The sequence below is a fragment of the Marmota marmota genome, unplaced genomic scaffold (assembly GCF_001458135.2).
Source record: "Marmota marmota marmota unplaced genomic scaffold, marMar, whole genome shotgun sequence".
In the NCBI taxonomy this organism is placed as follows: Eukaryota; Metazoa; Chordata; class Mammalia; order Rodentia; family Sciuridae; genus Marmota; species Marmota marmota.
In genome coordinates, this window is record NW_025999977.1 from 11,171,008 (window position 1) to 11,196,787 (window position 25,780).

Here is a 25,780-nt window from a genome sequence, read left to right on the forward strand (position 1 = left end):
ACACAGGAATATCTATTAAAATTGAGATCTATATTTTAGGGATGAAGTGCTAAGAAGATACCAAATGATATAAGATAGCTAGTTTCTATAAGATACTTCATTTGTAAATTAAGTCTGCTCAAAAACAAAAAACCCTACAGTAGGAAAATTTTGCAGTTCTGAAAAAAATAAAAACTCATGACAAAATAAAATGTAAGAACAGTTTTTTATATTGATGTTTGAAAAGAAACCCAGTTCCAACAAAAAAATATTACTGCATTTTCAAAGAATACCATAAGCTATAACAAATCATAAACAATTCAGCTATATTTTTAAATGCTTAAATATATATATTAAATTTTACAAATTTTATATTTTAACACTTACTGTATAAAATATTAAAATGTAAAATACTAAGTTTGAAAAAACAGTTAACCAAATTCCTTAGTACTATAGGCAATAACTAATAAAAACAGTTTTATACTGTTTTAATTTATTTGTACTCACACAGTCTCAGTAATTATCACAACATTTAAATTTGTCTCAATATCATCATTCTCAAGCTAGAGTCTTATAGACTCTAACATTTGAGTCTATAAGAACACAGTTGTATAATAAAAAGTCAAAATGCTGTGATGCCAACACATGTATTATAGTAGCACACTCTTCTGGCATCTTAATTAAGGAGGCAATAAGAGGTTTCCTTCTTCAAAACCAAGTTTTATAGCATTGTAAATTTGGAGTTCAAGATCTCACTGTCTCTCAGTTTCAAAGATGAGTAATCAGTACACACACACTCACACACACACACACACACACACGCACACGCATATAATGAGTAGCTAGGTGCTCCTGACAAGTTTAAAAACAAATCTATACGAATGGATAAATAAACTATGGCATAACCATGCAATGCAGTAATGCTCAGCAATAAAAAGGAACCAACTATGGATTTTTGCCCCAACTTGGATATATTTCAAAAACACCATGCTGAGCAAGAAGAACCAGACAAGAAAGAGCAATAGACTACATGGTTCAATTTGCATGAAACTGTAGAAACACTTAATATATGGTGACAGAGAAGATTAGTAGGTGACTGGGCCAGAGTCTGGGGAGGGAACTGAGAAAGGGATGAAGGATACTTTGGGGGATAATGGAGAGGTTATATTTTGAGGTTACATGGGAAAATATATTTAAGTGGATTTCATATCTCAATAAAGTTTACTTAAAATATTTTAAAATGCTATATAAAAAATAAACTAGTTAACAAAACAAAAACATTAAAAACATTTAATCATGTACTGGGTTCTATCAAAGGGAAGAAATTATACCTATATCTCAAAAGATCACTATACCATTTTGCTTTGAATTTTACTCCATATGTGCAAATACAGTTATTTCATCAAAATTACTTCATTTCTGCACAAAATGGTTAAAAACAACTGACAGGAATCATGAGTAATACTTGTTTTTACCCAACATAGGATTTGGTGTGAGGATGAAGACCCAGCTCAGAGCTTCCTTCTATAAAGTCTAAACTCATTCTAACTCAGTAGAACACTTGACCTCTAGCTTTTTTATGCAGTTAAAGTTTTCTTACATAATAATCATTTATGCATGCCTCTTTTATCCTATTCGACAAAGTTCCAAGGAGTCAGAATGGGTGTCTGAAACATCCTTAAATTTTCACTTGACAGAGAACAGAGAACATAGTAGTTTACATTCAATGGATATTATACATTTCCTCAATGAATGACTGAAAATTTGTTGAATAATCATTTAGATATCTTATAACCTGCTTAAGAAAACTATTAAGTAAAAGCTAACAAAAGAGATTCTATTTTTGGTAATGGCAGATGACATGTAAGTGGAATCAACTCTACCGTAAGAACTAAAAAAGGTGGATAACATATGAAACAAAATTCTTCTAAAGGTATCAGAGAGCTAACAAGATCACGAAGAGTCAGAGGGTCAAGATATGGGAAGGTGCAGCTCAGTGGTAAAACACTTGCCTAGCATGTTTCAGGGTTGGCATTCTGGAAAAAAAAAAGGCAAGAGAAGAGAAGAGATTGTTTGGAATTATACTCAATCTGCTGAGCAAATTATATAATTAACAGACTATTACCCTGGGCCTAAAAGAACTGAGAAAGCTTTCAGGGGATTTCAGGTAAGAAAAACAACTTGAAGATATTGGGTAGACAGGTATAAACAAGTCCTGTTTACTCATTCATTTATTCATTTAGTCTTTCAAGAAGTTTTAATTAAGTCACTATATGTGCCAGACACTAGAACAGGTGGCAGAAATATACAGAAGACAGTCCCCATCCTCCAGAGTTTCACCATTTAGTGAAGGAGAAACATGTAAACAAAGTTATAGCAAACCATATTAGAAATATATACAAGAACTTTGGAGCCAGGCACAGTGGCACACTCCTGTAATCCCAGAGGCTCAGGAGGTTGCAGCAGGAGGATAGCAAGTTAGTTCAAAGCCATCCTCAGCAAATCAGTGAGGCACTTAGTAACCAAGTGAGACCCTGTCTCTAATAAAATATTTTAAAAGGGCTGGGATGTAGCTCAGTGGATAAGCACCCCTGGGTTCAACCCCCGGTTCAAAAAAAAGAAAAAAAAAACCTGTTGCAAACAGGGGGAATATTTAGCTCTGTCAGTGAAGGTAGGAAAGGCTTAAAGAGGGTGATCTTTACACTTAAATATGAAGGCTGACCAGGAAGAATTCATCAAGCAAATCAGGCAATCCATGCAAGGGAACTGCACATATAACAGTTTAGTTGCAAGAAAGAATATGGCTCTCCCAATAGTACAAACAGGTCAGAATGGGAAAGCCAAAGTGCAAATGTGTACAATCAGTGGTAGGGAAAGGAAGGGCAGGAAGTGGAGAGAGGGGGAAAGGTGGAATGGAAAAAAGAACTGGATCATGAAGGGCTTCAAATGTCATGCTTGAGAAGCTGAATTCAGCAAGCAGATTAGTTTCTCAAAATGTGGTTATGGTTTACCTATACCAGAATCACTTAGGAGCAGAAATTGTCTAATTGTAGTTTGGGACCTACTGAAATTAATTTAGTAAATTGAAAAGGTAGTTTCTGGAAGGCAGGCAAGCATAGATAGGAATGAAGAAAGGGAGGGAGGGAAAGAGGAAGGGAGCATTAATGCTTATATTAAGGGTACTGTAGTAAAGGTGTGGAGTTTGCATATGTATTGTATTGCATATGTTTGTATATGTATTAAGAGTGAAGAAATAAAATCTCTTTCTTACTGTGAATCACAAAGAAGAAACATTGAACTAAATGTGCTTTTAAAATGCAGATTCCCAGGACCCACACCAGACCCAGAAATGTGGTCTTGAATCTACATTTTATTTTTTAAAATTTATTTATTTATTCTAATTTGTTATACCTGACAGCAGAATGCATTTCAATTCATAGTATACATTTACAGCACAATTTTTCATGTCTCTGGGTATACACAAAGTCATACCATTTGTGTCTTCATACATGTACCTAGGGTAATGATGTCCATCTCATTCCACCATCTTTCCTACCCTCATGCCACCTCCTTTCTGCTCCCTCCCCTTTGCCCTGCTCCCTCTCCTTTGCCCTATCTATAAAGTTCCTCCATTCCTCCTATGTCCCCGCTACTCCCATTATGGATCAGCATCTACATATTAAGAAAATATTTGGCCTTTGGTTTTTTGGAACTAGCTTACTTCACTTAGCATGATATTCTCCAACTCCATCCATTTACCTGCAAATGCCATGATTTTATTCTCTTTTAATGCTGAGTAATATTCCATTGTGTACATATACCACAGTTTCTTTATCCATTCATCTACTGAAGGGCATCTAGGTTGGTTCCACATTGTGGAATTGTGCTGCTATTGTGAATTGTGCTGCTATAAACATTGATGTGGCTGTGTCACTGTAGTATGCTGTTTTTAAGTCCTTTGTGTATAAACTGAGGAGTGGGATAGCTGGGTCAAATGATAATTCCATGGAATCTGTATTTTAAACAAGTACTATGGGATTCCTGTGAATATTCAAGTTGAAAACCACTGCAGAAGTGGCACTGAAGGATAATTAGCAGAGTTCTGAAATGATCATAGTGATTTTAGGAGGATCTTTTGGATGTTTAGAAGGATATCAAGGATAAAGGTGAGAATGCAAGTTCAGAGGCTGTCAACAACTGTCAAGATTAAAAACGATGTAAGCTTACATTCCTACAATGTCAGTGAAAAGACTGGAGACACTGGACTGAGATGGTCAAAGTGAGTAAACAAATAGTTTTTCTGGAATTGTTAAGGGTTCATGAAGAGAAGCAGTTGACGAGAAGATAGAAAAGATGTCAGAGCTTTATGTAGGTGACTTTGAATGTAGGGGCCATTTAATTTTTAAACTATATAAGAAGCCATTATAAGATTTATATCATAGTATTATTCTAAAGACCTGTGATTTGATTGGGGGAAAACTGCTACAACTCAAATTATGAAATGATGAGTTCCTAAACAAGGGAAGTGGCAAAAGGGCTGGAGGAAAGAATGGATGTTAAAACAAAAAGTAGCTGGGGCTATAGCTTAGAAGTAGAGCACTTACACATCATGTGCAATGCCCTGGGTTAGATCCCTAACACCACATAAACAAAAAACAATCTAAACAACAGAAAACATAAATACTGTGAAAAACCAACTGCAGGATTATTCCTTTTCCAAATCTATACAGACTTGTTAAGACCATAAATCTTGGAGCCAGGCTACCTGTATTGAAATTTTGCCTTTACCACTCATTATTTATATGACCTGGAGCAAATTAGTTTTTCTATGCATCCATTTTCTTGTTTACGCAAAGGAGAGATGAATAACACCTACCTCATAGGTTGTCACAAGAATTAGATGAAGTAAAATATGTAAAGAACTTACTATATAACAGGAATTACTTTAAGCATTATCAAATGTTATTAATATAATGCCTGGTTCTGGACTGCCAACAAACAAACGAAAACCTTCCACAGAAGTAGCAGATAAATTTCTGCATGATTTGGGACAGTTATATGACCAAAGCTTTAGTTTTCTCTTCTATAAAGCAGTGTTGCTTTAATGATTCAATAAAACAGTGTATATAAAGCTCATGACATTTATTCCCTGACATACAAAAAGGCCTTAATACATGACAGCTATTAACAATCTCCCTGTTTTATACTGCATCTAGACTTGAATGGCCTCTTTAATTTAAAAATCTGTTTTTTTAATTTGACATTGAATTGAAGCTTTAAGTGAGCATACTCTTGACCCATAAATTTACCAGTTCTGAAAATTTTATGCTAAGGAAATATTCACACAAGAGCTCAAAGTGCCTATTTGATGGAGTTTCTAAGTGAAATGAAAATAACCTAGAAGTTCATTACAATTACTAGGTAAACAAATTATAGTCCATTCAAACAAAAGAATAATCTGTTAAAAAAATAGATCTGTAAGTACTAACAAGATGTTTAAGATATAATCTTGTGTAGAAAAAACTAAAGCAGTAGAATATGAAGCACAGAATGCTCCCTTTACATAAAAATGTACATCTGTTTATGCCTATACATGTATAAAGGAAATTCTAAAAAAATATACATCAAACTTAATAGTAGCCTTCTCTGGCAAGTGAGACAAAAGGAGAGGTAGGGGGATTTTGCTTTCACCTTTATACTAAATAGTATGAAAATTTAAGACCTAGAAAAAAAGAAATGCACAGGCTGGGCTGTGGCTCTGTGGTAGAGCGCTTGCCTATCATGTGCGAGGCATTGAGTTTGATCCCTGGCACCACATAAAAATAAATAAATAAAATAAAGGTATTGTGTCCATGTACAACTAAAAAAAATTATTAAAAACAAACAAACAACAACAAAAGAGATGCACATCCTATGGTCCATAAAAATAGTACTTGTCTGTAAGCACATTCCTTAAATTATCATTATTTCCTTTAAATTATTTTTACACATTCAGGAAAAACAAACCAACAATATAGGTATGTCTTAAATATGACAAATATATCTATTTATCATAAATTGTATAGTCATTCAATTCCTGACATGCCTATTTAAGTAGCTGCAGAACATGTTAGAAGGAAGAATACCATTATTATAGAAACCAATATCTAGTTCAAAACCCATTTACCCATTCAAACAATATAGAGTGCTAAAAAGTACCAGGAGCCACAACAGGATAATGCTATAAGTATAAATGCTTAATAAATGCTATCTAAATAAAATCCACTGAATAGTAAATATGTAGGAATATAAACAAATATACTATGAAAATGTCTTGTGGGATTTTCCCATTTATGTACTACTACTTCTACGCTTGGGAATAAGTTTTGCTGTGGTCTATGCCTATGAATTAAATGCACTCCAATATCTTATAACCCTACTATACCTCCAATACCTTACCTACTAACATTCACAATGTATATTGTCTGTTGGAAGAGTGGCATAAGGAAGGCCACATTTAAAGAGAACCAGTTTTCTTACAGAAAAAAAATGACATTCTCCACTGATAATTGAAATGATACTTACCATTGAAAGGATTGATTCCTGAACTTATTCTTGAAATAATGGCTTCCTTTACTTCTTTTTTCTTAACACATCGGATACCCAAATTTTGAAAACTAGAAGGAAAAGAATAAACTTTCAAAACTGCATTCTAGTTAACAAAAAGAAAAACTATAGAAACCAAGCATATATCCCACACTGAGGAGACATTATTTTGTTGGCTGGAGATATTAAAGCATGAATTGTATTTCTAATTGCTATGATAAAAATGGGAGAATTTTTTTTTTAAAGAGAGAGAGAGAGAGAATTTTTAATATTTATTTTTTAGTTATCGGCGGACACAATATCTTTGTTTTGTATGTGGTGCTGAGGATCGAACCCGGGCCGCACGCATGCCAGGTGAGCGTGCTACCGCTTGAGCCACATCCCCAGCCGCAAAATGGGAGAATTTTGAAAAGTAGTGTTATATTTCTAAAAGAACTGCTACAAGAAAAATGTACATATAGAATTATAGCATTTTTATATATTATAATTATACCTTACCAATATGCCTATGTCAAATTTACCAAAGTAGACACAGATTCACGGGAAAGGAACACCAAAAAGCAAAATGTTGCTTCCCAAATTCATGATCAAATCAGTAAAATCTATGTATTTGATCATATAAAGGAAAAGGTATAAAAAGATGCCCACAGCCTCAAGTCCACAGGTGTGTTTGTTTTAGATGTAGGAATGTTGTCTACATTTAAAATCAAGTAACTGCATATAAACATTGGAAATTCTGAATTCTCTTTAATATTTTAGAGGTTTGGTAATGTAAGTTGGCACAGAAACAACTGGTAGGGACTGAGCATCGGGGACCTCATTTATGCAGAACTCTACAGTTTGCTCTAATGCCTACTAGTCCTCTTAAACACAATCAGCTCCATTCATTTATGCTGGCTGCGCAGCCCTGCCAGTAGAATATGTTTTGTGCCATATTACATGATGTTACTGTAAGAAAGTATTGAAAAAAAAAAGTATTAAAATGTATTTTATTAGAAAGAGGTTTAATACTAACAACAATATTTAACAAAAGTTTCAAAATGTCATTTATGGAAAACTTCTCAATAGCTACAAATATTACTAATTTGCATATGTGTAGTACAGATGATGGTCAGGGGAACTCCCCCACCACCACTCAGTCATACTTGTTCCCGCATGGAAAAACCATGACATCATTAAAGTTGGGTGGGTGTGAATAAGGAAGCAAAACTCAATTATAGTAACATTACCATTTATTCAAACTTCATATGACACTTGCAACCAGAGGCTGCCTTGTTTTTCTCTCTCCCCATGCTTCTACTGTCTCATGTTCATGCTCTGCACATTCAGACTTCTGATTGTTAAAATCTAAAATATCTTTGGCATTTTCTTCCTCTATTTCCAATACTAAAACATAAGTCATGAATTCTTAATCCTTTCTTAAAATTCTATAATTACAATCCTCTTCCTCAAAAGTAGTCCTTTACTCTGAAATATTTTTTGTTTGATTCTTAATTTTTCATTGACAAAAGATCTTTAAGAATTCTTCATACTTTTATACTACATGATTTTGTTTCATCTGAATAATGATTGCTAAGAATATTAGAAGTAATGAAGATTTCTGAAATTCTGAAGGTTGAGGGTGTAGCTCAGTGGTAGAGCACTTTCTACATTTGTATAAGGCCCTGAGTCTGATCCCCAGCATGGCAAAAGAATAAGAAAAGGAAATTTCTGATACGCAGAAACCAAAGATTACAAAGATTATATGAATCAATTATTAATTTGTTCATTCACATTCAACAAGTTTAGAAGTTCCCAGTATCCCTTAAAAATTCTGGAAAGTGGGGCTGGGGATGTGGCTCAAGCGGTAGCACACTCGCCTGGCATGCGTGCGGCCCGGGTTCGATCCTCAGCACCACATACAAACAAAGATGTTATGTCCGCCGAGAACTAAAAAATAAATATTAAAAAAAAAATTCTGGAAAGTAATGAGGACATACAATCCTCCCTTCATGGAGTTTATAGTTGCATACAAGAGTTGGCAAACTGTAACTCCTGGCCATATCCAGCATACTGCCTGGTTTTGTAAATTAAGTTTATAACAGAACAGTCATACTCATGAATTTCAAGCTGCAACATTAGAGTTCAGTAATTGCAACACAGACCCTAGAGCCTGCGAAGCCTAAAATCTTTACTATCTAGCTTTTTACAGAAAAAGTCTGCTAACCTCTACTCTGGATAATCTGATAGCTATTAAATAATCACACAAAAAATGCTAAACTGAAATCATGACAAGTTTTTAGAAGGAGATATACATGATTTATGGAAGTCTATGATGGGAGAGTCAATCAATTCAGGGTGGACACAGGCCTCCTGTAAGGAAGTGATTCTTAATATGAATAGAACTGAACTAAGGGAAGAGGAGAGAAAAGAGACTTCCATGCAATGGCCCCTACAGAAGAACCTTGTGAGCAGAGGAAACCAAAGGAAGGCTTTTGTGATGAAAGCGTAGAGATAAGGCAGAGGAAGCACAATCCAACAGAAGGCTAGAACAAGTGGACTATGGGGGCTGGTAGGCCACAGAAGGAATGCTGTCCCTATTCCAAGAGCCACAGAAAGCCATTAAAATGTCTTATGCAGGGAAATATTCAATTTGTATTTTAAAAGATATCTCTGGCTAAAGTGAAGGAAAACTAAGGGGAGGAGATCAAAAAAAGAGTTGATGCAAGACCACCAGGGTTAAGGCTATCCCAGCAACTCCAATTTAAAACTGTTGAGGTAGTTCATGGGAGTTCACTAGATGACATGGATAGATTCAAGAGCTATTTAGGAGGTATCTTAATGATTCACACACATGTGAGGGGTCTATGTTTGGGGGTTTTATAGAAACCACTAAGACAAGGTACAGTGAAAGGAGAACAATTTTGAGGGAAAAGAGCTGTGATCATGGTTAAGATCATGGTTTGGGGCATATTCTATTGGGGTCTTTTTGAGACATTTAAAAGAACATTAAGAGCAATCAGACTAAATACCATTCCCTAGTGAAAAGAACTAGGGATCCTTGGAAAAAAAAAATGATGATATAAGGTCTGAATCAAGAAAAGTTCAAGTCTTGAACACATTGTTGTATCAGAAAGTGAAGACGTGTATGAAGAAACATGGGGACATACTGAAAGGATATAGGAGACAGTATGAAGGGGTTTGTTTTGATCAAATCTGGGTCAATTTGAAAATCAAAATAATGCCACTAATGGTCTATAATACCATGATTATAAGAATATAAGTTGACAGTGACACTTTTTAAATGGGGAAGGGAAAGAAGGAAAGATCCTTTCTTTACAATAGAATGCCAATTAATATCACCAAGAATAAAAAAAAAAAAAAACTGAGATCACATGTGTCCTGAAGGGATCACCTCTGTAGATTTCTTGCCCAGTGTTTCATGAAACATGTTATGTTTCTCATGTTAAATATAATCCTAAATATAATGAGTAATCCTTAATGGGATCCTGGATTGGGGATAAAGACTGGGCAACCACAAAGGTCATTCCTGGGATAAATGAAGTAATCCAAAAATTTAACTGCTACAATAAGAAAGAAGGAATGGCCAGAAAAGAAGGAAGTAAAATACGTTTGTTCTCATAGAAATTAAGAAAAGAGAATATTTCCAGACAGGAGAGGTCAGGTTCAAAATGCTATTGGGAAGTCAAATAATACAGACAGGATTTATTTCTTGCAAAGTGTATATTACCAAACATTTTGTGTTTTGTGTTGTTATTATTAATAAGAGGACGCATTTTCTGAATAGTTATTATCAATATATAAGGAAACTACTAATATTTCTGTTGTCATTAGTTTCATTTTTCCCCAAGAGCAATACATGCTCATTACAAAAATGAACAAGTTAGGAAAAAAGAAACCTTACAATTCTACCCATCCCAAAACAACCACTATTAATACCTTAGCATATATACTACCATGTATATGTATAAACTTTTTAAACAAAAATAAGATTATTCTTCATATCTTGTTTTAAAACATATCTTGTTTTAAAATCTATTTTATTTATCTAGCTTATTATGAATCTCTTTATTTATCAACAGACATATTTGCAATGTTAGTTTTATGACTATTCAGAAGTACACTAAGTGAATGTACCACTTTATTTAACTTGTATCCTTTCTTGTTTATAACTTTTTGCCATTACAAAGTTACAGTAAACATCATTAAATGTCTGAAAATGCTTAATAGTTTCCTGGGAATAAATTCCTAGAAGTAGAATTGCTGGCTCAAGGTGCTTTCATAGTTTTTAGGCTTTTGCTATGTAGCTGTTAAATTGCCTATCAGAAAGCTTTCATTAACTTATACTAACTAAACAGGCTCATCTTCTGGTAGCCTCACCAACATATGAACTTATTACATAATTTTTTTATCTTAGAACTTTTGTTGTATATTAATTTTGTAATCTGCCACTTTCTTAATAAATTCTAGTTTTCCAACTTATTTTCTCATATGTGGCATTTTTTAAAAAGTTAACTACATGAAAAAATAGAATAAAAATTTCAGGAATTGTTCAAACTGAGAAAGAAAATCACAACATAAAGTTTGTTTTTACCTTTACTGATTAAAAGAAATATTCATGCTAACCATCATGTGATGTGCTGTGTGTTCTAATGAAGAATGAAAATGTAGTTCTAACGCAAATAGTAAGAAAATTTAAGTATACACATAGTAAATAGTATGACAAATTAATTTATTCTGCTAAAAAGTAACAGATGATCATGGACAGGAAATAGAACATCCTATACTTGTCCTATTCCTAAAGATGTTTTTGACTATTGGCTGGGGCTGTAGCTCAGTGGCAGAGCGCTTGCCTAGCATGCATAGGTACTAGGTTTGATCCTGCCACTCTGTTTTAAAATAAAGGCATTCTGTCCATCTACAATTACAAAAATATATATATTAAAAAAAGATGTTTGTGACTATGTACTTACAATAAAGGCCTGCGTTCTTGACCAAATTCTGCTTCATAGTAGCCATCTCTGCAGTCTTTTCCAACTAAATCATGAGGATGAGGTTTATAGGGGTCATTTTTTGTAACTAATGTAATTCTTACTTTTCCTTTTCCATAGTAGTTCATAATCTGGAAAAAGGGGGGATTAAATATATGATTCATAAATATATTTTATTAAGAACTGATTTACTAAATTGACAGTTCAATTTATATAATGTAATTAGCTCTAAATAAATAAAGTTCAACTGACCAAAAACTGCAGTAGAGATGAAACTTTCCAGAGAATACCAGTAGGAAAGAACTTACCTCTCAGCTGCTGGACATATTATTTTCTGCCCTAATTTCAACTGATCATATCATCTGATTATTTATTTCCTTTTAAAACAAGTAATATTATACTTTAATTTTTATCACAGAGCATGAGGAAGAACTAAAATGTTAGAACACTAAATCCTTTATCTTAGATGTACTATCATACCATAAATATCCCTTGAAAATATATACTTAAACCACATTCAAAATAATAGCACATAAATATAATTTTACTTAACATGCAAGATTTAATTTCACAAAGTAACCGTTAATCAGTTATATTAAATAATATAAACAAATCTCAAGTGTTCCCGGTGTAATAAGCAGTAAATCTAGCTGAGTTTAATAAGATGAAATTTCACTCAAATCTGGAACATTCCCAGTACAAAGGAGAGTAAGCATGGGAGAGGCAGGAGGACACTATGAGATGGAGAGAAACTAATGTTTACTTTCAAAGCTAGCAAATTTGCACGAATGAGCAAGGAATAAAAAAAACAGCATACCCTAAGGGAGCAAGGTAGTTAAGTAGACTGAGTGGCGTACCAGGTAGAGGGCACTAAAATCCATAAATCTGAATTTAAACATAATTTAAACAGTAACCATGAAGTATATGTTGCCTTTCTGGGTGGAAGAGAGGTAACCACTCAAGACTCTAGGACAGGCTTACAGTAGATAGAACTCAAGCTGGAAAGTGTTTAGGGCCTTCTGGAATGGTAAGGATACAGATCATAGAAATATTTTAGAGACATAATGAATAAATAGAATTATGGAGAAGAAAAAATTGACTCAAAGGATTGGAAAATAGAATTTTTAAAATTTACTTATTATGTTTTACCTTTAACATTTAAATAAAAGGATTTGGATAAACCAAATCCATACTGTACCAAAAATGTGACTTAAAATTAGAAAGTTGCTACAGTTAGATGGGAGCAAGAAGCTCTGGTATAATATTGCACAGTATAGTGATTAGATATAACAATAACGTACTGTATATTTTAAAAGCTAGAAAAGGGCTAGGGATACAGCTCAGCAGTTAGTAGAGTGCTTGCCTTGCATGCACAAGGCCCTGAGTTCAATCATCAGCACATACCAAGAAAAAAAAAAGCTAGAAGAAAGGAGTTTGAATATTTCACCATATAGACATGGTAAATGTTTGAGGAGATAAGTATGTTTAACATTATTTAAAGTTTATATAGTGCATACATATATCAAACATTACATGGTATGCCATTCATATATATAATTTTTATGTTTTTATGTATTAGTTAAATAAATGAAAATAGGAATTTGGAATTCAATACAAAATGTTGGCATTACCTTATTCTATAATTTAACAATTCTCTTTAAATTCAACAGAATAAACTCTGTAAGTAGTGCAGTTATAAAATAGTGAATTAAGCTGGGCACAGTGGTGCATGCCTGATATCCTAGCAGCTCAGGAGGCTGAGGCAGAAGAATTGCGAATTCAAAGCCAGACTCAGCAAAAGCTAGGTGCTAAGCTACGCAGTGAAACCTTGTCTCTAAATAGAATACAAAATAGGGCTCGGGATGTGGCTCAGTGGTTGAGTGCCCCTGAATTCAATCCTTGGTACTCCCCTCCCCAAAAATAGTGAATAAAGATCTGTTGATAAAAAAATTAAATACCACTTTTCAAAATTCACTTTGCTATTAGGTTTTTGTTGTTTTGTTTTTTGAGATGAGATCCTGCTAATTTACTCAGACTGGTTTTGAACTTCAGGATTCAAGTGATCCTCCTGTCTCAGTATCCCAAGTAGCTGAGACTACAGCATGTGCTACTATGCCCAGCTTGCTATTAAGCTTTTAAATTGGCATTTAAAGGATAAAAAAATTAAAAGGTAAGTGAAATATAATTTACAAAAATAAACTGGTACAGGGGCTGGGGTTGTGGCTCAGTGGTAGATCGCTTGCCTAGCACATGTGAGGCACTGAGTTCGATCCTCGACACCACATAAAAATAAAGCCGAGTTGAAATAGAAAAGTCTCTAAAACAGATGGAAGATGTCTTGAAAGCATTGCAAACGAAGCTGTGGGAGGTTGAATCAAAATTGTCCTTTATGAGCTGCAAAAGCTGAACTCTGTTCCATGTTCCATGTCTCTTATTCTTTCCCACCCATTATGTCTTAAATGAGAAGAACTGTAGAATCATTTCCGCAGCTGTATTTTATGGCAAAGAGGTGATTGTTTCCCACATTAGAATTTTTAAGCTATTTTATGATACTTGCTGGAATTGGAATTTAGGAATTTGTATTCTGATAAGAAACTGGGCTGAGTTTTCAGAATTATTTTCTTCTCTGTGTCAAATTCATTATTATTGATTTTCTATTTTTTAAAGAACGATTTTGCTTTTAATACTTTGGACAGTATTAAATAGTGAATGGTAAAAATCTTTTTAAAAATTAAATAAATAAATTTGTACATCTGCAACTAAAAAATAAAAATAAAAATAAACTGGTATATTTATCAAAGTCATTGTCAATTAAAAACTACTTTTGAAACTTATGCTAATATGAAAAAAGCCATATTTAAAAAATTATACTATTTTAAATGATGCCAATGATGCAGAGTATCAGATGCAGGCAATAAAGATCAGGAAAAAGGAAAAAAAATGTTCTTCTCCTTTTTGATAAGCCCTAGACTAAGACATTACAGGAAGAATTCTGATTCAGTTCTCAAAATCATGTTTCATCTACACAGTAATTTTCCTCACCTCTACATGAACATAATACTTTTTCCTCATTAAATGCTTTGTGTTCCATGAAAGGGATCATAATCCAAAAGCTGCCAATGTACACTTAGCACTGTGATTCTCTCTACATAGATTAATATACAAATAATTGTAATTATCTACATCAGGGAAGACTGTATTATAATTAAGAAATGTCCCTACCATCTAATACAGATTAATTTAAAAGAAAAAGGGGAATAAAGGAAAAAGACTATGGAGGTAATTAAAGAAAATGAGCCTTTAATATAACTGCAATAGCTAAAATATCAATCAACCAAAAGTGAGAAAGACACAGAAGGATCTATTACCTGGATAGATGGGAATGTTCGATTGTTCTCAGTGCTGTGCTCTCCTGGAATGCTGCCAGCTGATCGCCCTTCACATTTGTACCTAAAACGCATTCCCCTCTGCCTGGGTTGTTCAATTATCTTTATATATGGGTTATACCCACCTGAAAATTTTAAAAGGGAAGGGTTCAGTGAGATTACAATAGGATTATAATAGATTTCTAACAATTTGGGTTTTTTTTTTTTTTTTTAAACAACAGACTAAAACAAAGATTCTCCCTCCCAACATTAACAAGGTTGTAATGTAATTATCCAAGATAGATTGGAAGACACATCTTTTGTTCCCATTCAAATTGAGCTCATAGTATTAACACAAGTCATACAAATCAACTGATTAATTAATGCTTTATTGCTTAATATCCACAGCTAATGCCAATATCAAGTTCTAAAATAACCACTTCATAAATATTCACTTTCCACATGAGATCAAGCAGAAGGGTTTTCCCCAAGATGCCCCAGAATGATGAAGAAGATAGTATTCAGCAGTACATTATACTTCCCAAGAGAGTAAACATATTTAACTGTTTGGCTTAACACTGGATTCTTGGAAGTAGGTGAAAAGATCATTCCCTAAAAATGAAAATAATTTAAACTCTTGCAAAAGCATAAGTTTGGAATGTTATACAATGTTGTACATTGTATACTAAAACAAGCCCCAGAAGAGACTTCAGGCTCAAAAGAATTTTCAAGCAGTCCCATCTAAACTTTTTCTACAATATAAGACACTATGGAGGAAAAGAAACCGCAACTATTTGTTTTATATAGCAATATTATTCAAAATTGCACCTGTAGGATAAGCTACTGATACACATAGTTAATGAATGACTCTTAAAATAATTATGCTGAGTGAACAAAGCCAGACCAAAAGAGCACATATGGTATAAGTCCATTTAGAGCTAACTCTAGACTAAGTAAACTATAATGAAAGAAAGCAGATCACTAGTTGCCTAAAATGGGGTAAAGTTTAGGGGATGATGGACATGTTAAATATTTTGATTGTGGTGATGATTTAGGTTGTACACATAGGTCAAAACTTACCAAATTGTGTACTTTAAGAATGTGTAATTTGTTATACATTAATAAGGCTGTTTAAAACATATGTATCTTTACCCTTTCTTATTATCCAAATCATGGAAATAAAAGTTCAATAAAGATACTCAATTGTGCTTAAAAGGGGTAATTAACAATGTGTTTTCATTTCAGGGGTATGAAGACATCTTCCATTCAAAAAAGAAAAAAAAAAAAGACTCTCCCCCAATCCATTTAGTGATTTCTAAATTCCCACAATTATAAATCCATTTCACTGAGGTTATCCTGTTAGAATGCAAGCAATTTCAGAAAAGATAAAACAGTGGGTCTTATTAGGTAAGTATAAGAAGAGGCCTCTTGAATCCCACCTAGCCATTTTTTAACAGTAAGTCCCTGGAAATGTTATTAAAATCTCTTAGTCTCCTCTGTAAAATGGGAATGATAATCATAACAGCACTACCTCATAGTGTTGTTGTGAGGATCAGACATCACATGTGTTAAAATTCTTACTGTTATACATATGACATGGTGAAAAGAGGAGGAAAGAAAAAAGGTAAGCATTCTAGGGAGAAGGAAGAAGAGTGTGTCCATAGAAGAGTTTATTTAGGTATCACCAATGGAAGTAGAGTATGTTTCTACTCTTAGAGAACCAAAACTCAGAGCACATAAAGTAATACAGATTTCATTTTATGTGTTATGAGGAATCATTATTTTTATGCAGGGAAATCATAAGATCAGAATAGCATTCGAGAATAAGAACTCTGGTGGTACTGGACATATTGAAAGTAAAAAGCAAAGTGATCAATTTAGAGTCCATTAAAATACAACAGTTCCCCCCTTATCCATGGGGGATATGTTCCAAGACCCCCCAGTGGGTTCCTGAAACTTTATAGACAGTGCTGAACTTTATATATACCATGTTTGTCCTATACATACATACCTATATATGCTAAAGTTTAATTTATAAATTAGGCACAATAAGAGATTAACAACAATAATAAAAAAATAGAACGATATATTCTAACAATAGTTATTGAAAACTTATTACTTATTTCTGGAAATTTTCACTTATTATTTTTGGACTATGGCTGACCACAAGTATCTGAGTTATCAACACCAAAACTGTGGATAAGTGGAGACTACTGTCATGTGGGCAATGATGAGCATGTGTCTAAAATAAGGCAGTGATAATAGGAATCCAGGTTCATTTAAAAGATAAAACTGCCAGTATTTGGGGTGCCTAGGCATTAGGCATCAAAAGAAAAATTAAAAGAAGTATTGATGACACCACATTTCTACTTTGGGTCACTGAATAAATTGTTACTGTTATCTTCAATTTTATTCAGCTTAAATCAGACTTCTTGTATTGAAGCTACTACCTATTTGTTTATTCAAAACACAAAGGGCCAGGAAAAACTAACTCAATCAAGTTCATAACTCTTTTTTCAATTTTACTGAAAAACCACAAGGCATGCATACAAATGAGTATTTCACAATTTATGTCGTTGTATATTTCAAAATCACATTACAATTTTGAATATTTCCTATCTTTATACATTCTTGTAGGTATATCTAAAAGAAGTACATTTCCCTCTCAATAGTTAAAATCAACAGTATTTTTCAGTGACATCTTAAATAATTTATGTGGTTGAACAAAAGGTCAAATAAATCCCTGCACACGACTTTAAGGTGTCTTGGTGGGAAACTGATACAGAATTACATCATTGATAGTAAACTGTTAGCTTCTTTGGAGGAGGAGGAGTATAAATAAAAATTCTAGGCTCATTGTGAGCAAAGTGAGCAGTGATTTATTGACATTTTAAAAAACTATTTAGTGTGTTAATGAAGTAAGTCTATAGACAAAAGAACAGAAAAGCAATTGTTGAAAAGATTAAATAGAATACTTTTTAAAAGTTTTTTTAAATGCTGAAAATGACATAAATATTAGTTATCATATAATATTGTGTACTGAAAAGTTCTTGAAGTTTACTTTTTCTATTACGGAAGTTCTTAATTGGTAAAAAGTTTCACTAACAACCAAGTAACCAAATTTTTTGTAATATTCTATACCTCCCCAGCTGAAAATAATTTCCTCTTCCTGTAAATAAAAATAGTACTTTTGTTTATAATAATTATTCCAAATAACTTTAATTCAGGGAGGATTCATTTTATTTGTTCTTGAAATAAAGCTACCTGCTTTATTTCTTTTAGATACTTGAAGGCAGAAATTACATTATTCATAAGTGCCTTATATACAAATATTAAGTAAATATCTATTGGGTGAATGATTTAAAATCTGAAGATATTTTGTTTGTGCAAGTTACTCAAACATGAAAGGACTATATTAATGATTAATAGATCTTCTTCATTATATTCTGCTATGATGAAAAAAGCAGTGCTTTGTAGGTACTAGAATTGCCATACCTTCCTACTTCCTCACACCCATTCATATGCTGATTTATTTATCTGTGGCTGTGATTTTTAAAACTTCCTAGCTATAAAGAATTTATATTATATATCAGTACAATGCAACAGTTATTTCCTTCCTCAGGACGGTTTTGCAAATGCCACTCTTCCCACAGATAAAAAGTGCTGAAATGTAGTCACATATGGAGTAGAAGAAGGTAAAATATAAATCGGGGAATTGTAGGGAAAAATGAGTACTCTTAACTAAGATTACTGAATGTCACTACAGTTTTGAAAAGCACTGAAATGTCTTCAAAATGAGTTCTAAACAATTTGATTACTGTATTTTTCTTTAACCAATACTGCGTAAAACTAGGATTGTCCCTATGTTTTGAACAGTATTGTAAAATGCTAATGCAGACCAGAACATCTGAAATATAGCCCAAATTTTTGCAATGTATATTTATGATTTATTTGCACTAAGGAAAAAAAGAGTGCTATATAAAAATCACACAATAAAGTATTAGTTTTTGATTAAAAAAAAGAAATTACATTGAAGTAAAAGATAAAAATAGATTACCAATTGTCAGAAATACACACATTCACTAAAATCTTTTTTTTTTCCCCCAGTGGTGTTGGGGATTGAATCTAGGGCCTTGCACATGCAAGGCAAGAGCTCTACCACCAAGCTACATAACCAGTTCCATATTCATTAAAATCTTATTGCTAGCATTAGGAATCAGTATTAAGTATACAGTGAAAAATATTAATTACATTTAATATAATTTTAAAGCACTTTGTATATATTTGATCCTAACTTTAATCTTCATAAAGAAAGAACTTATCCCATTTTACGGGTGATAAAACTATAAAATTTAAAATTAAATAAAGTAATGAGAAAAAAAAATATGAATGACATTAGCTACAGTGACAGCTCAGATTCCAGGATACCAAACTTAAGAAACAACAAACATAAAAAGCAGCTAGGGGTAAAATTACAATAACTGATTCAGCACATTTTAAAAAAAATACCTGCAATCTAAAATAAATATATTCTAGTTTAATAAAATAATTCATCTTGGTATAAGCAAGTAGTTTAATAAAATAATTCATCTTTGTATAAGCAAGTGTAAGAGTCAATAAAATCTTTAGAACAAAGTTTGTACTGGAGATGTACATCAGAAACACCTAAGTAGCTTTTCCAAAACATTGGACATGCCCTGACCCCATCTCAGAGCCCAACAGGAAGTACTCTTCAAGGGTAAAGCTGTTTCTGAAAGAGCCTTTCAAGCCAGTTTAACACATTCCTAATTCAAGAACCACAGCCCTAAAACTTGAAGAAGTAGAAACAATGATGCATATATCTGAAGCAGCAATCCCAAGTTCAGGGCTGCTTCCTGGATAAATAAGGCAGAGCAATTCTGACTAGTTGTAACTCCTTTTTCTCTCCTGATCAAAACAGATTATTCAAAATGTAAGCAAGAGAAAAAGACAAAGGGATAGCCTTCAACTGCTCTAATTTGTTTTAAAAATAAACCATTTACAAAATAAATATTCTAACATACTTCTTGCAGTACAATACACAAATATTTGAAATGCCAATGTGTCAAAACACCACAGTTAAGAAAGCTGACTAGAGTGCCTCTCTCTCTCATAGAGCTCCTAGATGACATTTTGCCTGGGACCCAAAGGAGCAAAAGGGGCTAAGAATACATACTTTTCCAAATATCACCTCTACTCGTGGTGGAAAAAAAGAAAATAGGATCTATTCTTTTTTCCTCCAACAAGATCTATCAAAGTTTACTTCAATACAACAGATTGACTTTGAATTGGCCTTAAGAATCCAGGTAATGGAATTTTCAAATGAGTAGTCAACTGATGTATGCACCACAAGGTAAAAAGGATATTATAGATTTTGGCAATAGAGATTCCACTGCTATAGAGGTGGGAGAAAAACTTTTGACCTACCGGGTGAAAAAGTAGAGAAACGTTTAAAATCTGTCCCAGATTATACAGGTATTTAAATTTAAAAAAAAAAAAAAATACATGGCAGGGCCAAATCATCTGTTAAGATTTCTAGACTTAAAAATACAGGAGGGCGAGTTAAATATGAATTTCAAGTAAACAAATAATTTTTTTAGTGTAAATCTATCCTATATAATATTTGGGTCATGTGCCTACAAACGCAATCATGTACAGAGAACACAAATGGGAAGGAGTTGGAACAAAAGAAATTTGAGTGACTTGTTATATTAAAGAACAATAGGACATACCCCTAGATGTTGCTACTTATGATTCATTTCATTCACTCATTCTCCTTATGTTTATTATATATCACTTCAATTTTTATACCACTGTTATCTCTTTTTCATGTGTTACAGTTCTAAAAGAACATTCATGTTTGTGTGCAATCTTTTACTTAAAAAAGTCATTTGCTTTAGCTATCCATCCTAACTTCCAGGTCTATTATTAAAGAGTAAGTTGCCATATACTTACATCCATTTTTTTCTCCTTACTCAAGAGAAAAATAGTTCTCTTGAAATTCATTCTACAAAGAGGTGGTTAAGTATTGTGGTTCACAAAAACAATTTTTTGTGTACTTTCTATTCTGTTACATAGCAGAGTCATACTACAGAAAAATGTGCATAAAAAGAAATTATCTAAATTTTAAGATAACTTAACCAAAGAGAGTACTAATTATTAGTAAACATAGTCACATACCACACAAGAACATTTTGCTTTTTTTACTGAAAAGTTTCCAATTTAGACATAAAATACTTACATTAAATAGAATAGAATTATAAATATACAAAGGTAATGTCTACTTAACTATGCAGCTTTGATAGGTTTGGGAACACATTTTTTTCACTTTGCCTATTCTAATTAATTGTGTCAAGAAATTAGAATCAGGAGTATTGTTTAAAGGGGGGAGGCAATGAAAAACAATGACCAAGTTATGAAACCCTAAATAACTAATCTGTCAATTTATATTACAACATTTAGAATCATTATATAAAATACCAGCTACTCATAGCATTTATATAATTTATATAATTTTGATGATGATTATGCTCTTATGTTACTTTTACATTATAGGGATCATCTCTTCAACTACACATACCTATTTACATATAACATCTGGTGAGAAATGAAGAAATAGTCTTAAATGCTTGGTAATCAATAAAAGTACTTTTTGAGGTTTTTAATACTATCTTACTACAAACAGAATCTAAAGTAAATAATAAACTCATTAAACAAATTTTTTCCTGTCACTCTTTCAGCTAAATTAGTTCCAAATCAGAATGGGAATTTATAATTTAATGAATCTTTTTCTCTCTTTAAGGTCTTTACATCTGATTAAAAAAAAGTATAACCTGACTTCTTTAAACATTTTTTTTTGGTTTTTTTTTTTTTACCTAGTAGTTGCAAATAACTGAATTACAATTTAAATAACTTGTTGTATTTTAAATAGTTCCATTTAATGCAACTTTTTAGAAAAGACCAAAAAAGATAACCACCCTACAACTTCCAAATCTTTGAACTTTCAGTTTCTTTACACTTCCCTTTCAATTTAGAGACTCAGTCCTCATAACAAAAATATACTGTCATTAAACAAGTTTAAGCTGCATCACATTTTAAAATCAGGTAGGTCTTACAATACTCTATGTAGAAACGATTGGTTTTTTTTTTTTCTATTTTAGAAAAGTTTTAAGTATTACATATATGAAAGATTAGTCTGGTCAAATAGCCAACAGTGGACCTTTTTTACTTAAAATGCTCACCATTCATTAGTTCTTTCATACAACATCTCTTCCTGATAACCAATAAACTAAACATTTGATGTCATCCTTGTACTTTTAATCTAAACATCTATTGAATTGATATTTTCAAGATTCTCTGAAAGTCTGGGGTCATTTAAGTGAGTAAAGGGAAAGTTGAAATATTTTAAACTACACTTGTCTTCTCACACGAAAACCACAGACAAACTGAAATCAAATGTCATGTGAAACACCCCAATTTCCTTTTCAGCTTACAGCAGTAGCTATGGTATTGTTCTGCTCAACCCTTTAAAGAGGTTCTTTTTGCTTTCTACTTCCTCTTCTCTACCAGACATCAGCTTTCTACCGAGGGTCACTACAGGAGGCAGTAGGAAGCATGCGGGTCAAGAATAAACAAGACCCTTCTTCATTCAGCCTCCTACTACAGCCTTAAGGTGTCATTTTAGGCTTCCGGCTTTTGCTTGCTCTGCACCCGGTGCTGGGGCAGTGCAACTGCAACACCCCCACCCTCACCCCGCCAAAATCCCGGTAATGATCCAACCTAGACTACTTGACTTACCCGCTTTGAGTTACAGGCAGCCCTACATCATGGCTATCTATACAACTCTTCCGCCCTTTCCCTGCAAGCTGTTTCTTAACTTGTTTCCCTGCAAAGCAACAAATCCAACCATTTATAGACGAAAAGAAATATTTACATTAGGGGATTCCGTTGTTTTCATGCCTAGCCATTATTTTAAAGCACAAATAGTTTCAAAATCCTTTCCCGGTTGCTGCTAACAAGAGGGGGACTTGGAACTCGACGTCTCTACTCGGTAAGTTAGAAAAGTCTGCGCTTGAGTTCCCAGTAAAAGTCATCCACTTCGTTTACACTTAATACCTGTTAAAATAACACTAAGAAGCTTACGGCAGCGCCACATTTTACACAACTGTCAGCACAAGAACTTGGAACTTGATGAAATTAATCTAAACAGGGAGAGAGTTCGCCCGAGGTCTGAAGCTTCCTCATTCTCGTCCAAAAATACAAAACCACCATTTCAATACAATTCAACCTTTAAATACAAGAACTCTTCGTCCTCCCTTATTTAATTACTTCCCTAATCCCCAAATCAAGTTGTTGGGAATTTCTAAAGTTCCGGCTATTACAAGAGCATCAGATTACACAGCGCGGCTTTGATTTCGCACGCAAACCTTCAAGCAGGTAACTTTTTCTGACAATTTGCCAGGTGAGGCGATTTCAAAGCCAGAATGTGCCATCAAAACAGATCCCGAATCCCAGGGCAGCACCACCCCGCAGAAGAGCTCCTTCCCCGTCCAGCCGCGATGGGCGCACTCACCGGAGGCCATGGCTCCGCTCTCCGCGCAGTCGGGCCGGCAGCTCCAAACGTCGGGGCCCGAGGCCGTCAGCCAGACAGCCGCCAGTCAAGTCAGGAGGCCGCGGGACCTTTGCCGTCGGGACCCCAGTCCCCCTGACCACCCCCGGGCCTCCTCCTCTTTCCCGCCCTCCCCTTGGCTTGCGGCTCACACCTTCCCACCCCCTGAATTCTCGCGCTCAGGGTCACCACTGTCGCCCGTCCAGCGAGCGGGAGACAGGAGCAGGGGGCGGAGCGGGACGAGAGCCGATCGCTAGCCCGGCCAAGAAGCTGGCAGCCCGGAGGGAGGGGAATTTCCCGCGGCTGACGTAGCGCTCCCCACCGCCTTTCCCGGGGGCGGGGGCGGAGCGTTCTCGAGGCTGGCGCGCGCGCACCCGCACTGAGCAGCCCGCGACCCGCCCGGCCCCGGCCCCGCCCCGGCGCGCTCCCCGCCCCGCGCGCGCGCCCCTAGAATTGCTGCGTGATTGGGTCCGGGTGCAGATGCTGCAGCGCGGGGTCTGCGGGAGTGTGGGGACGGTAAAGAGCTCCGGCAGCTCGGAGGTGACGGCTCTGAGCGTGAGAAGGCCGCCGGCTCCCGAGAAATCCCCCTCCTCCGGGTTGTCCTTCGGAGTGTGGTTTAAAGTTCAGGAGCTGGTGGGAGGGTGAGGTGACGTCGAGAGGGTCGGTCGCCCGGGAGCACCTGGAGGCGGGCCGGGCGGCCTCCTGGCTGGGGGGGTGGGGTGTGGAGAACGGCCCGGGGTTTTCGATAGGTAGTTCCCCCTCTTCCCGATTTCGCACATGCAAATCTCCACCCCCGCGCCGGGGCGCGTTGGAGCGCGGGCGTCCCGGCGTGCCCTCGAGGGGAAGTGCGGAAGCGGCCGTCGGCGAGGTTCATTTGTAATTCGTGTATTTGCATAGGGGACCCCCGCAGTCTGATTTTCCTTCTTTATATCTACATTTTGAGGGCTTGGTTAACTACGTATTTTATGTACTAAAACCTTTTAAACTCAAAAGGTCTGCACTGCGAGTTCCTCGTTACGCAGTGAGTAGACACTATATCTTGAGATTTGACAGATACCCAAGAGGAAGGGGACGCTGAAACGAGCATTTAGTGCATTAAAGGATCCATTATAACTTTATTTTTTTCATTTGCTAATAAACACCTGTTGCCTTGTCTAGTATGTGTTGATATCTTCATTTTGTAAACGAGTTAATAAGGATTTGGAGAAATTAAGTACTTCAGAACGCTGGTTAAAGGGAAAACGGTTTAAACCCAAAGTTATCTGATTCCAAGTCTCCACGCCTTTTCTCTGGTCCCGTGGTGCCAAAAATAACTATTTGGAGAGGAAAGGAATGGGGAATATTAACCTGCTTTATGAGTGGCCCAAACCGGAGGACTCCCTGGAAGAAATCATTAGAAATAAAACCTTGCCATTCCCCAAATAGCTCTCCACAAAAATGTACAATGTACAGAAAAGGTAACAGTTCTATAATTGGGTAATTAAATCATATTGTGGTGCACATCATAGTTGATCCACTAAAGAGATGGCAAAGACCAAAAAAAAAAAAAAATAGAAAACCTCAATCCTTAATAATAATCCGTTAAAATAATGTTGATTGTCTTTATCCAAGAGAAATAAAATAGGAAGTTACATCTTGGAGCCAAGAGCCAAGGCTTAAAACTCCTAGAGATTTTTTTAAGGTTTAGACTGGGAAAAAATGTTTATTATTCTATAGCTAATAGCTGGTCATTGCAGTTTATATAGAGAAGAATGGCACATGTTATTTTTCCTTGAGGGCTTATAGTCTTTGATGTGTTTCTTCAACAAATATCTACTTTGCCAGATGCTCTTCTAGGTTGTGGATGTATACATTAGATGAACATGATAAAAAAAATGGCCTTCCTGTAGCTGTGTCCTACATGAAAGACATAAAGTATATTAGCAAATAAGACCATTTTAAATACTATTATTAAAATATTTTGTTACTTTATTACTATATAGAAAATAAGGAGGTGGGGGTAAGAAGTCAAGAAGATAGATGCACTTTAGAGGTGACATTTGAGCTGAGATCCAAGCAGTAAGAAAGAGGCCTCCACAGGAAGATGCAGGCAAAGAACATGCCAATGGAGGGAAACAACAAGCACCACTCTTTCTGAGGGACTGGAAGAAGGCAGTAGGGCTACAGTAGTCTGAATGAAATGGAAAAGGGAAGTAGGGGCCAGATCATGAAGGGCCTTACAGGGCATGGTACAC

At 34.8% G+C, this 25,780-nt stretch overlaps 1 protein-coding gene across 2 annotated transcripts in view; it reads right to left on the reverse strand.

The window, feature by feature from the left end:
• Rel (REL proto-oncogene, NF-kB subunit) overlaps window positions 1-23,890 on the reverse strand; it is a 31,388-nt gene extending 7,498 nt beyond the window's left edge. Inside the window, exons 1-4 of one of the 2 annotated variants that reach the window (XM_015479642.2) lie at window positions 23,511-23,890; window positions 14,924-15,066; window positions 11,538-11,686; window positions 6,544-6,635 (exon numbers count right to left, since the gene is read on the reverse strand). In XM_015479642.2, coding sequence (XP_015335128.1) covers window positions 6,544-6,635; window positions 11,538-11,686; window positions 14,924-15,066; window positions 23,511-23,520 — 394 coding nt within the window. In that variant the 5' untranslated portion in view covers window positions 23,521-23,890. The remainder of the gene's footprint in view (window positions 1-6,543; window positions 6,636-11,537; window positions 11,687-14,923; window positions 15,067-23,510) is intronic. The other variant, XM_015479641.2, reaches the window with a different exon arrangement.
• Window positions 23,891-25,780: the final 1,890 nt, after the last annotated feature.